The 13,153-nt window shown below is 38.9% G+C and overlaps 1 protein-coding gene across 1 annotated transcript in view; it reads left to right on the forward strand.

The window, feature by feature from the left end:
- Positions 1 to 11,501, forward strand: part of NOC3L (NOC3 like DNA replication regulator) — a 29,163-nt gene extending 17,662 nt beyond the window's left edge. Inside the window, exons 11-21 of the mRNA XM_028098720.2 lie at positions 216 to 347; positions 1,828 to 1,908; positions 2,215 to 2,315; positions 4,426 to 4,498; positions 4,585 to 4,648; positions 4,731 to 4,802; positions 5,740 to 5,921; positions 6,539 to 6,667; positions 7,415 to 7,512; positions 9,350 to 9,434; positions 9,769 to 11,501. Coding sequence (XP_027954521.1) covers positions 216 to 347; positions 1,828 to 1,908; positions 2,215 to 2,315; positions 4,426 to 4,498; positions 4,585 to 4,648; positions 4,731 to 4,802; positions 5,740 to 5,921; positions 6,539 to 6,667; positions 7,415 to 7,512; positions 9,350 to 9,434; positions 9,769 to 9,897 — 1,146 coding nt within the window. The 3' untranslated portion in view covers positions 9,898 to 11,501. The remainder of the gene's footprint in view (positions 1 to 215; positions 348 to 1,827; positions 1,909 to 2,214; positions 2,316 to 4,425; positions 4,499 to 4,584; positions 4,649 to 4,730; positions 4,803 to 5,739; positions 5,922 to 6,538; positions 6,668 to 7,414; positions 7,513 to 9,349; positions 9,435 to 9,768) is intronic.
- The last annotated feature ends 1,652 nt before the right edge of the window (positions 11,502 to 13,153 follow it).

The raw sequence follows: 13,153 nt of genomic DNA on the forward strand, positions 1-13,153 counted from the left end.
TAGTGTCCTATTAGACAGATTACTGAATATGTTTAGCAATAAGAGAATAGAACTTTGTGTGCAGTGTGACAAAAGATGTGTCAGAGGTGTTTTTTGTTTGTTTTTTTTTTTTGGCACAAAGGAAGGAAAAACATTGTTAAATGCTAACCTCTCTCTATAAAGGTTTTGATGGCACTATAAATATTAAGGTGTATATTGTGTTTTCTTCATCTTAGATGTTAAAGACATTCTTGTGCTTAAGAATCAAAGAGGTGGAAGTGAAAAAAGATACAGAGGACATTAATAAACCAAAAAAGTTCATGACTTTCAAGGAAAAGAGAAAAAGTCTATCAAGAATGCAGAGAAAGGTTTGGTTGATTTCCTTTTTTGTTTGATTTGAGATTAAAACCATGGTGTAGGCACAGGCAGAAATCATAGTTAAATCATAAATACAAATGTGTCAAAACCTAATATTTAGAAGATTTTATTTTTTCCAGTTATTGCAAAGAAGTGCTTTATTAATTAAACTGGCAATTCATTGGCAAAAAGAGCAGTTGATGAAAAAATTTCCTTGTCGTGCTGGGTTTTAATTTTTTTGCTCTTCAGATTCATTGTGATACACAGATCCCTTCCTTAACCAGGAAGGTGATATTCATGTAAATTTGGCAACAAAGTGGGTTTTTGTTAATTGAAACACGTTTCTTTATTGGCTTGCATTTGAAACCTAGGTTGAAATTCCAGCCCCTTGTTTATTTAGTATGAAACTTTGGTAACCTTTTTTTTTTTTAAATTTTGAGAAATGGAGCTAGTAATAGCACCTACCTCGTGGGTCACCGTGCACCTTAGTAAGATGATGCAGGTAAAGCATTTAGCAAGTGCGTGACACTGGGTGTGCTTTATAAACATGAATTACCACTACCAGCATCGTTATTATTATTACTTCTCAAAACATTTCTAAATAGTTTATTAGGGTTATCAAATTGCTTATCAAAACAAAACAAAGCAAAAAATAGTTTTCAGGGATATCCATCTTTGAATGGTCCTAATAAATTTTGAAAATGGGACAGAAGTACCAAAATAGACTTAATAATTGGAAACAAATGAAGGTAAATATTTTAATTTTTTATATCATACTATCATATAAATTGGATATCCCTGTTAGAAACAGCATGTACGTATCTGTGGTGGGGAAACAGACCCACTAAGAACATGGCAGCTCCTTAAATGGCGCCTGAAGGAAGGAAACTCTCCCTCAGTTGGTCCCCTGCGTCTTAGGCAGCTTAACAGCCATAATTTGCTGCTCATACTGTGTAAGAAAGTGGAAAAACTTATATTTTGTTGAATTTCTCTATAGTGTCTGGTTTTATGCATTGTATGTAAATGTGTTTAGGAAGTATCATTGATGACTAATTTCTGTGTTACAGATGATTTAACAGTAAGAATTATTTCTGGGCTCAGTGTGTTCTTCCCTTTTTTCTCTTTTGAAAAAAACGTAAATTATAGAAAACTACAGAGAATAATCCAGCATATCCCATGTATCTACCATTCACAGTGAGCAAATATTAATAGACTTCAGTTTCATTCTTGAGAAGAAACCATCAGTGATAGAGTGAGAGTCCCCTTTGTTCCTCTCCCCAGTCTTGTTCTGCCTTCCTCCCAGGAGGCAGCTGCTGTCCTCAGTTTGGTGTGTGTTTGCTGCTTCTTCAGGTCTGTGTACTTGTGCTTGTGTTTGTATTCATAGACAGGTTAGGGTATGTGTTTCAGAATATTGACATATTATGCCTCTGAAGCTTGCTTTTTCACTCAGCACTATATACTCTTACTTTTTCTTTCCCTGTCTCTTTCCAGTGGAAGAAAGCAGAAGAGAAACTAGAGCGAGAGCTACTGGAGGCAGAAGCTTCAGAGAGCACGGAGAGAAAACTTAAACTGGTAGGCAGTTTCACATTCTCTCACGCTTTTAAAATGTTTTGTTAAATGGTTTTAACTAGAGATTATTGTTTCAACTTGGGGTTGTATAATCTTGGTTTATCTGCCGAGTCTTCAATGTGATCATTGCTGGTCTCATGAAATCGCAAGGTGCGTATCTTCATTCTGTTTTGTTGAAGCTCCTAAGATTGGACTGTGGAAAGGGTTGGGAAAGGACGGAAGGTTGAGCTTTGACCGTCATCGCTGCAGTAACTCAGGAGAAAGGGTACGGGGTTATACTCAAGTCATTTTGTCTGCTTCTTCTGCCAGCACACGGAGACTTTGAATATTGTGTTTGTGACCTACTTCAGAATATTGAAGAAGGCCCAGAGGTCACCTCTCCTGCCATCAGTTCTAGAAGGCCTTGCCAAGTAAGGGCTGTGTAGATTGAAGCCTTTTCAGTTCTTTCTAAATAAGTAAGACCAAAAAACCCATGACTCTTAACCAGCGTTCACTAATGATGACCCGATGTCCTTTTCCTTTTTTGTCACCGGCCTTTCCTTGAAACTGTTCATAATGCTGTCTTTTCAGTTTTCTCATCTCAAGCCTTTTATTTTTTAAATCTCCTTCAGTAACTCCTTTCTTCTGCTGACTAAGTTCTGGGGGTCCTGAAAGTTCATCTCTTCAGTTCTTGGTTCTTTTTGCACTGTGGTCAGTTCCCCGCTGTCGGACTTCCGAGCGGCCTGTGCAGGCGACTCTTCAGTCTCTTCTGACCCTGCTTGCACATCCTTTTCTCGAGTCCTGTGTGGTCTTTCCCGGAAAGAGAAATCTCTCTGTCTGTTCTAGTGAACCTGTTGGGGGATGTGAGCTAGAATAATGGTGGTTGTGGTGGTTTTCCAGGTATGTGAGGTAGTATCCTGTAGAACAGTGCAATAGAACTATAATGTGAACTACTTATGTGATTTAAAGTTCTCCGTTAGCCACATTAAAAAAGTAAAAAACTGGTGCAATTAATTTTAACATATTTTATCAAAGTCAGTTTAAAATATTTTGACGTGTAATCGGTATTAGTTATTGAGATACTTGGTATTCTTATTTTCATAAAAACCAATGGATATTTTACACAGTGCATCTCAGTTTGGACCAGTCCCATTTTAAATGCCTGATAGCTGCGTATGCTAGTGGCTGCCCTCATTGGACAGCGCAGCTTTAGAAACAGGACTTAACAGTTGGAAGAAAGAGCAAAGGCAAGTTCCGTTTAGTACAGGAAATTTCTTTGTGATGACTGGAGCTGTTTGGCAATGGGATTATAAAGTAATTGGACCTTGTTATTGAAAAGATTCAAAGGGAGGTTGGTCAGAGAAGGGATTAGGACCTACTGTTTGTTTTTCAATGACCAGTTCCTTTATTTAAAAAAGCTTTTAGTCATATCTACTTACTTTAAAAATTCAAATGATTCAGAAGCATATAAAATTAAAAAATTACAATTTCTCCTATATATATACATAAGTCTGTCTGTCTGCTGTCACACAGATGGAATCCTGCTACGTAGACTGTTCTGTTTTGATAAAATGGTTACTTTGGGTATCTTCCCATGTTGACGTGATTATATCCATCTTTTTTTTTTTTTTTTACATTTGGAATATTACATTTTATGGATCGGTAATACTTTTATTTGGCCAGTCCCCTGTGCTGCACTGGAAATACCTTCATGCACTTGTGTGCATATATTGCCTGGTCAGAGGGTCTGCTCGTTTTAAATGTTGATAAATATTGCCTAGTTGCTTCACAGAAAAGTTGTACTGGTACATGGGGAATGTTATCACTTTTAAGATTCTTTCTTATTCTAAGCTTTATGTAGTGTCAGAGGCTCTTGCACTGATATTGAAGAAAGATCTTGACTTTAATTACGTCAGTGCCTAGGATTTTACACTGTACAGCGTGCTGTCACATTTAGTAGGTCAGATGATTCTTCACTCTACTGAGTGATCTCAGTTATTTCTAGAAACAGAGGCCCAGGACTGACAAGTGACTTACCTAGGATCATACAGGCAATTAATTTCAGAGCCTGAACTAGATACTAGGTCCAATATTCTTCCCATTTTATTTTTAAAGCTTTAGTAGAGTCCATATTCCTATAAATAACAGTCTCTTTCCTCCTCTCCCTTTTCCCACTTCCCATTTTTCCAGAAGCTGATGTTTTTGGCCCTCTTCCGAGTTAGAGCAGCACGGGGTAGCTGGTAAACTTTCCTTGGAGAGTTGTTTTTAACAGCTTGTTTTGTAGGGCAGAAGTATTTCTGAGATATTTTCAGTTTGTTTAGTGCCTCATATATTCCTGCTGAGTGTAGTGTCCAGCTGTGGGTGAATTGTTAGAAAGGTCATTCTGAATTAATGAGAAGTATCAATAATTACCACCATCTGCATCATAACTAACATTGAAATCGGGAATATTAAAAATATGGCTTTAAAGTCAAATTTAATTTCTGGCTGTTTTATTTCTGTTTTTAGGTCACCTATTGACTAAGCTCTGTTTGATTCTAGGTTTGCTCACCTTATAAACGTGGAGTTTTTTGATGATTTATTAGTAGTACTGCATACTCTCATCGAATCTGGTGTAAGTAACTCTAATGAATTCCTTTCTAAGATATGAATGGTGATTATTATCCTTAGTGTCCTTTTTTCCCTTTTTTTGTCCCCAAGGACCTGAGCTATCGAGAAAGCCTTCACTGCGTCCAGACTGCTTTTCATATTCTTTCTGGGCAAGGTAAAATATTTTCTTAATCAAGTTTTGTTTGCTTTACCTTTGGAGGCTGTAATATACCTAATTGTTTGTTGCAATTTCAAAGGTGATGTTCTGAATATTGATCCGATGAAATTCTATACACATCTGTATAAAACACTGTTCAAGTTACATGCAGGTATGTACATTTAGATAATGTATCTTTAATAAATACTTATCTTTTAAGACTATCTTGGGTATAGTCAATGAAAAATGAGAAATCAGAATTAGAATGTTGGCCTCTGAGGGCCACACATCTGTATTTAGCCTTACGTAAGAGTTGGAGAAAGAGAATTTCTGGAATTGACTGGAGCTCTGGTAGAACCCTCTGCATCTCCTGAGCAGTATAGCACTACTTCATTGGTTAGGGAAATGATTTGGGACAGATATGACAGTTTGTCTTGGGTTTTTCTGGAATGCAGTGAAGTTGTATAATGAAAAAGTAATGATACTAGGTTTTTACCCCAAAGATACAAATGTAGTGATCGAAGGGGTACCTGCACCCCAGTGTTCATAGCAGCAATGTCCACAATAGCCAAACTGTGGAAAGAGCCAAGATGTCCATCAACAGATGAATGAATAAAGAAGATGTGATACACACACACACACACACACACACACACACACAATGGAATATTACTCAGCCATCAGAAAGGACGAATACTTACCACTTACATTAACGTGGACAGAACTGAAGGGTGTTATGCTGAGTGAAATAAGTCAGAGAAAGACAGTTATCATATGGTTTCACTCATATGTGGAATATAAGAAACAGGGCAGAGGACCGTAGGGGAAGAGAGGGAAAACAGAATAAATGGAAGGAAATCAGGGAGAAAAACCATGAGAAACTCTTAAGTACAGGAAACCAACTGAGGGTTGCTAGAGGGGTGGGGGGATGGGGTAACTGGGTGATGGCCATTAAGGAGGGCATGTGATATGATGAGCACTGGGTGTTGTATACAACTGATGAATTATTGAACACTACATCTGAAAACTAATGATGTAATGTAGGTTGGTTAATTGAATTAAAAAAAAAAAAATGAGAACAGCCTTGAAGGGTATATCTGCTGTTTTAGGTGCTACCAATGAAGGTGTCGAGATTCTGCTCCAGTGCCTTGATGTCATGCTAACTAAGCGCAGGAAGCAGGTTTCTCAGCAGAGAGCCCTTGCTTTCATCAAGCGTCTTTGTACCCTTGCTCTTCACGTTCTTCCAAATTCAAGCATTGGCATTTTAGCAACTAACAGAATATTAATGCACGTAAGTAATGAGACAAAGCCAAGTTCTGGTAGTACAACAGTGCTATCTTGTTTGCATCTTTTCCCCCTATTTATGTTATTACTGTGATAAGGCAAAATGGTAGAATCCAGTGAGAAAAGAAGTATATAAAATTACAAAACCAAAGCATTGCCACCCCTGTTGACACTCTCCAGAGGTAATCATTTTTACCATTTGTTGGGTTTTCTTCCAGCAGACTTTTTTATTCATATATAAACATGTACAACACACATACACAGACAACACAGCTTTTTTATAGTATACATTATTCTACAACATTTTTTTTTAACACTAATGGTGATGGACACATTTTTGTGTCAGTACAAATACAGCTATAAAGTACATGTGTTTATAGCTCTTTTTAAAAAATGTTTTATTTTTTAAGTAGGTTCTACGCATACCCAGCATGGGGCTCGAACTCATGACCCCAAGATCAAGAGTCACTCCACCTACTGAGCCAGCCAGGTTCCCCGCTTACAGCTTTTATTTAAGCATAAAAACCAAATTAAATTTAAATTAAAATAAAAGTACAGAACCCAATAACGTTCTTTACCAGTATTAATTAAATTAATTCTTATTTTTATGTGACATTTTTGCAGACTTTCCCAAAAACAGATCTGTTGCTTGACAATGAGTCTCAGGGAAGTGGGGTTTTCCTTCCTGAGCTGGATGAACCCGAGTACTGTAATGCTCAGAACACTGCGCTTTGGGAATTGCATACACTACGGGTAAGAATGGCCCTTATGTTATGTTAGTCACCATATAGTACATCATTAGTTTTTGACGTAGTGTTCCATGATTCATTGTTTGCATATAACACCCAACAAGGATGGCCCTTTCTTTGTGAGCAGTGTTTTTCAGTTTTTCCCCAAGTCGTTACTATTGCTAGAGTCCTCAATATAATTTTGTTCTGGGATGGCTTTTTGGAGAATTCCTGTTTTAATTGTCTACATTTCACTTTGCTCTTACTGTTCTTTAAGATGTTGAGGTACATTTTCTAAGGAGGCAGAAAATAACATTTTTGTGGGGTGAGGTTTAGAAAATTGAACTATTTCCCCAGCACTATTCAGAATGGAAGATTTGTACTGGGTCCTGCCCAAGGAGACTCTGGTAGCCCCTCAGTTTCAAGAGGGCAGCACTGTTGTGATTCTACAGTGCAGACATGTTAGAGGGAGACTCGTAGCAAATAATGTTTCAGGAAACCTGTTGTGAACTAACTTTTTTCACTCTAAGAGAGAAATTGCTTCTTGATTTTTCTTTTCATGCTGTAAAAGCAAGACTGGTAACCTGGTCATCAGATTCATGTTGTTATCATGTGAGCAGAGAGTATTTTTTCTGTCGGTATGTGGTTATGTGAATTACATATACATATATGATTTAAAAAAATAGTGTTCATTAGAGAAAATCTTTGCTGTAGCCAATGTTTTATAAAGTACTGACCCGTGCAAAATGTGGCTGTCCTGCTTGTCCTTCAGAGACATTACCATCCTGTTGTGCAGAGATTTGCAGCTCACCTGATCGCTGGAGCCCCCTCTGAAGGCTCAGAAGCACTCAAACCGGAGTTGAGCCGGAGGTAATCAGACCACAGACTGCAGTTGGTCTCTGTTTGCTCTGAGAAGTCTGCTCTATTTATAAAGTGATAGGTTTTAAAACAGAAAGTGCCAGTTGATCTGGATTTGGTCTCACTTCATATTCCTGAATTGTTCTAAGGAGAAAACATGCCGACAGTGATTTTGTTAGTGTGTTTTTGGTAATCGCTTAACTTTTCTTTTTTTTGGTTATAAAAAGTTTCACACATCCAGGTAAGTAGAGAGAATAGTGAAAACACATACCTCCGACACTCAGCCTCAGCAGTTAATAAGATAATGCCATATTTGCTCCCTGGGAAGATCCACGAGTCCAAGCACAGTGAGATTCCTCCCTGCTGCTGAATGGTCGGTTGTGCTAGGGCCAGCAGGGGAGAAGTGAGAGAAGAAAGTGCTTTGGAGCACTGCTACACGGAGGGGCCGCACTTCCTCTCCGTGGCCTCCCTGTCCGCTCGGTGCAGCGCGTCCTGGCCAGCCGGTACTCCCAGCCTCCACCGTACGCTCCAGATGGGGGTAGGATCCTGCCAAGAGAAGTTTCTTTTCCAGCTTCTTACTCTGAAAAATTTCAAAAGTACAGAAAAGTTGAAAAAATAATGGCCCTTTTCCCTACAAAATGAGGCAATTACACAGAAAAGGAAATGACATGAAAGACACCCTTGTAATACACTCACCATTCACAATTAATATCCTGCTGTAGAATTCTCATTTGCAGCCCACTGGTTCTCTAGATTGGAGATCATAGACAAGTGACTGGTAGGCCGGCAGATTGGTATTCTGGCCTCTTCGGAGTTTAAACAAAAATTGAATTATTTGCTATATTTTAAATATTGGACAGATTCACCTAAAAGTTCCAGCTTCTCTTGAAGTACTGGGAGATTTGGCAAAATAGGTCTGTATTTTTACATGGCAGAAGTCAGCTGCTTCCTCCCTCTGAACGAGGCAGAAACTCCAGTTTTCCATGAACCCTTTTCCTTCTGGTTAAAAGAGATAACTTCTGGCCTTATTAAATGATAAAGTGGCCATTGACTTTTTTCTTCCCCCATACTTTCCACCTGTCCTCCAGCCTTGGTTTTTAAAAGGGAGAAAAAGGAGACAACAATTACCTGTCAGTTTTCTTACTCATGATCTTTTTCTGGCATGTTTTTGTCAAAGATCTTGAACGTCTGCCTCATTCATGCTAGAAGTTTCTTTCTCTGGAGGAAGATGAAGAATGGGTTTATCCCAAAAGCTTGAGAAAGAAGACTCATGATGGTCTTGTCCTGGAGGGTGGAGCTTGGGATGGGACTCTAATTGCAACCCTTGTAGGCCCTTGCTGATCTCCTTCGGGGAATGTGAACCAACCCCAAGTCACTGAGGATTCATTGACATGCTGTGGTATTGACATTTAGTCTGTCCTTGGCCTCTCCTTGCTCCTAATCCAGGCCAATAACTGAGGGGTTGAGCTATTTGAAATTCATGGAGGGTAACTCCATGCTTCACTCATCTGGCCCCCATGACTTAGCTGCATATTGTTCCCATAACTGGCCGAGTTGGGATTTGATTACACTGAGCTGGAGTTCTTCTGCTCAGCCTTGTCTTTGTCCAGGCCTGTATTTCTAATGTACACCAGAACTCTCTGAGGTAGATTTAGTTGGATGGCATTGTCATTACATGGGAATTTAGTATTTATTTTATGAGTGTGTTGGTTTGTTGGTTTCAAGAGCAGGATTATGTTATATCTTACTATATGGGTTTAGAATAATGAGTCCTTCTCTTTGGGTACAATCTAGTTTTTTCAGGTTATACAGATAGGGTGATGTCCTTACGTTCCTTCTGTGATTATAGATCTGCTGCAGAACTCTTTGAGACATACAGCATGGCTGCAATGACATTCAATCCTCCTGTTAAATCTTCAAGTTCCAAAAGGAAGGTATGTGATACTTTTTCATTTTTTTTAAAAGATGAAATAGAAACTAAATGTCTCTATTAACCGATTCCAACTTGCTTAATTGTATTATAGGTAGATTTTTTTTCATGTTTAGGAGTTGATGGTAGGCTGGATCTGTAGGGTTGGGACTCTGGAGATGTCACGAGACTGTTTTGTTCAGTGTAGGCTGTGTCCCAGACTTGACCCAGCGCTTGTCATAACAGGTTTCATGTGTTGGTTGGGGGTCTGCTGTTGCCATTTTCAATTTTGCTCACAGCTTGGCTTTTGCTTATGACAGAAGAACTTTTAATGTGAGTCACTTTTAATATTTTTTCAGAGTGAAGTTTTACAAGGGGATTCATTTTTGAATGAAGATTTAAATCAACTAATCAAAAGACATTGCAGTGAAGTAGCTACTCACTTGCCTCTGGATTTCACCAAATATTTGAAAACATCACTACGGTAGTAGAAGAAGGAGGAGTCGGTGGACTTTCTCTTATATTTGTTTAGATGCATATAGAGACCTACTGTTAATTTAGAACATTCTCTTTTTATACAGGGGAAGCTTCCTAAGAAAATTAACAGCAGAGGGAGAATTACGCTTTGCATGGCACAGGGTTCTGCCCCAATTCTGAAATTGTGATTAAGAAAGGAGAATTGAAAACCACCTACCCCCATATTTGGAAGTTTCTTAATGACATTGTCTTTTTAAAACTTACATATCTTGGGATGCCTGGGTAGCTCAGTTGGTTGAGTGTCCAACTCTGGATTTTGGCTCAGGTCTTGATTTCAGGGTCGTGAGATTGAGCCCCACGTCGGGCTCTATGCTAGGTGTGGAGCCTGCCTAAGATTCTCTCTCCCCCTCTGTCCCAACCCCCTGCACTCCCCCCCCAAAAAAACACCCAAAAACAAAAAACTTAATATACATCTTAAGTTATAGTTTTAAAAGAATCTTTGGAGTGAACTTAATTGGATTACAGCTGTCCCCTTAAAATGAGGGCATAGAGTGCAGAAAAATCAAGACCATGAAATTGCGTTTTAAAATTCAGCACTTTTTTTCATTTATTTATTTTAAAGATTTTACTTATTTGAGAGAGAGAGAGAACCAGAACACAAGCAGGGGGAGTGGGAGAGGGAACAGCAGGCTTCCTGCCGAGCAGGGAGCCCGATGCGGGGCTCCATCCCCAGGACCCCGGGATCATGACCTGAGCTGAAGGTAGACGCTTATGGACTGAGCCACCCAGGTACCCCTCAGCTACTCTTTATAACCAAAACTCTTTCAAATGAAATAAATATATTTTTTTGCAATACTACAGATGGAAATGAGAAAAATTCTACACTTGAGTATATTTTCAGGAAGACTTTTATTTTTTTATTTTTTTTAAAGATTTTATTTATTCACTTGAGAGAGAGAGAGAGCATATGAGAGGGGGGAGGGTCAGAGGGAGAAGCAGGTTCCCCGCTGAGCAGGGAGTCCGATGCGGGACTCGATCCCGGGACTCCAGGATCATGACCTGAGCCGAAGGCAGTAGCTTAACCAACTGAGCCACCCAGGTGCCCTTCAGGAAGATTTTTGAGAAAAGAAAAAATAGCTTGAAATTGGTGATCAGGTTCATTGGCTCTGGCTGAATGATACACTTCAAGAAGTAACTTAATTTGATCTTTTTAAAAAAGGACGAGAGTGTTCATTATGGCTACTTGCAAAAAGAGTTTGAATGTGATTCTAGTCTCTTCACAGTTCTTCGCATTTTCTGCCGTGTTCGGGAGGGTCGATGGGGGAAGAATGGGTGGAAAAACCAAGTTGAAGACTTGCCTCTGTTTTAAGGATAAATGGTGCCTGTTGAGGGGCTTCTCCTCCTTCTCCTCCTCCTGCTGCTCTTCTTCCTTCATCTTCCTTCGTCGTTATTGTCTGTCCAGATACAGTCTTGTTCTTATGACTATAATTAAAAAGCAATATTTTACCTGAGCTATCGCCATATTCTAGGAATGGCCTATGAAATAAGTTTTTGTAACAACCAGGTTATAAATACTCTCTAGTGTGAATAATTGAATAAAACACCTGCCTTTTTTTTTTGGCTTCCTATTCTTACGATGTGAGAATTTAAAAAAAGTGCACAGAGTCGCAACTAAATAGATCTCTTATGTCTTCAAAACTGTAGAAGCCAGTTCTTTTGGTCTAGAGCTTAAAGCTCTTTTTTCCCCTCATGACATAAGTGAAAATAGAAAGTTCCTTTATTACTCCTGCTTAATGGGGGAGATCAGCTCAACAGTGCATGTTAATCTTTTAGCATATTCTTATATGTGATTTTAAAAAGTGGTTTTTTTTTTTTAGGCTTATTTAAGGAGAATGTATGATTTAACATATAAATATTTGCTTTTAATCCACATTTTAGATATAAAACAAAGTCCAGAAATGTTATGAATAGTGTTTTGGATGACAACAGGGTCTTTCCTCATCAGAGCACAAGTGACCATTACATGTCACAAATCATTTATTTTCCAAACATACACAAATACATTTATTTTTAACTTTGGCAGCAGAAACTGTAGTTTAGGTGAAAAATCAATTTAAAGTAGAAATTCATCAACTATTTCACACTTGTTATTATGCTTTTAACCTTCTAGTTACACATATAGAGAATCACAGTGGGACCATAAAATTCTACATCTAGCGTTTGAATGCTCTGTGAATTTGAGAATGAAATCTATTTGTGCATAAACTTATATGGCCTGTATTGATGAGTTTCATTTTCAGAACTAAATATCCTAGTCATTAACAGTAACATACACACACTCCGAGGCTATAACAAGCTACAGCCTTAATATTTTTTTTAACTAGACGAATATCGAGCACCTACTGTGTGCTTAGCATTGTGCTAGGCACTTAAAAGTGAAGTGGGGGTAATAACGGGTGTAAGACACAGTTTCAGTCTTCCATGGGCTTGCATACTACGATCATTCACACAACATTTAAACAAATGCAACATTACCCAATTCAGTGTCAGAGTGAATTAGGTCAAAGTTCAGAGACCTAGGAAAGGTCTCATGGACCAGCTTGAGCATAATCTATTTGGGATCTAAGAGATGTACATGAATAACTTGGTAATTGTGGAGATTCAGTACTTCAGGAACATTTAGGTCATCCCATGTGGAATGACCATGGGATGCCATCAGCCGAAGATTCCTTAGGAAGTTGACACTTAGAGATGGCCAAGAATGTATACATTTTTAACAGCACACTGTATCCTGGGAATACTGACCCAAGAATGGACTTAGTGTAGGAGGCAGTCTTCCTTTCCTAATAACTTTCTGGAGGGTTTAGGTATTCACCTTTTTCACTTTGCTGCACACGTAAGAGAAGCAACTGCAAGTGGTCAGAGGCAGCCATCGAGAGAGCTGTAGGCTGTAGGCTGCCTCTCACTCTGCCAAGTTGGAGATCAGACACCAACCAGAAGAATCCTAGTTTTCTCTTGGTGTGGTGGCAGTTAATTCAGTTTTACCAGGCAGAATGCAAGCTCTGTTATTTGTCAGAATTGAGCAAGGCCTGTGGGTGTCCAGGCAGAGGACGACAGGTCTACAGAGCTACTGGATAGGGAAAGAGAAGAGAGGAAGGGGAAGATGTAGTTTGAGAAAGGAGTACGTGTGTGGCAGGAGGGGGCCCTCTTCATTAGTGAGCCTCTAGTGTTTCCCGAGCCCCTAAGATGGGAGCCCTGGTATGAAAA

Source organism: Eumetopias jubatus, unplaced genomic scaffold, assembly GCF_037043125.1.
Source record: "Eumetopias jubatus isolate StellerSeaLion01/CBP00866 unplaced genomic scaffold, mEumJub1_p1.0 scaffold_17, whole genome shotgun sequence".
Lineage (NCBI taxonomy): Eukaryota > Metazoa > Chordata > Mammalia > Carnivora > Otariidae > Eumetopias > Eumetopias jubatus.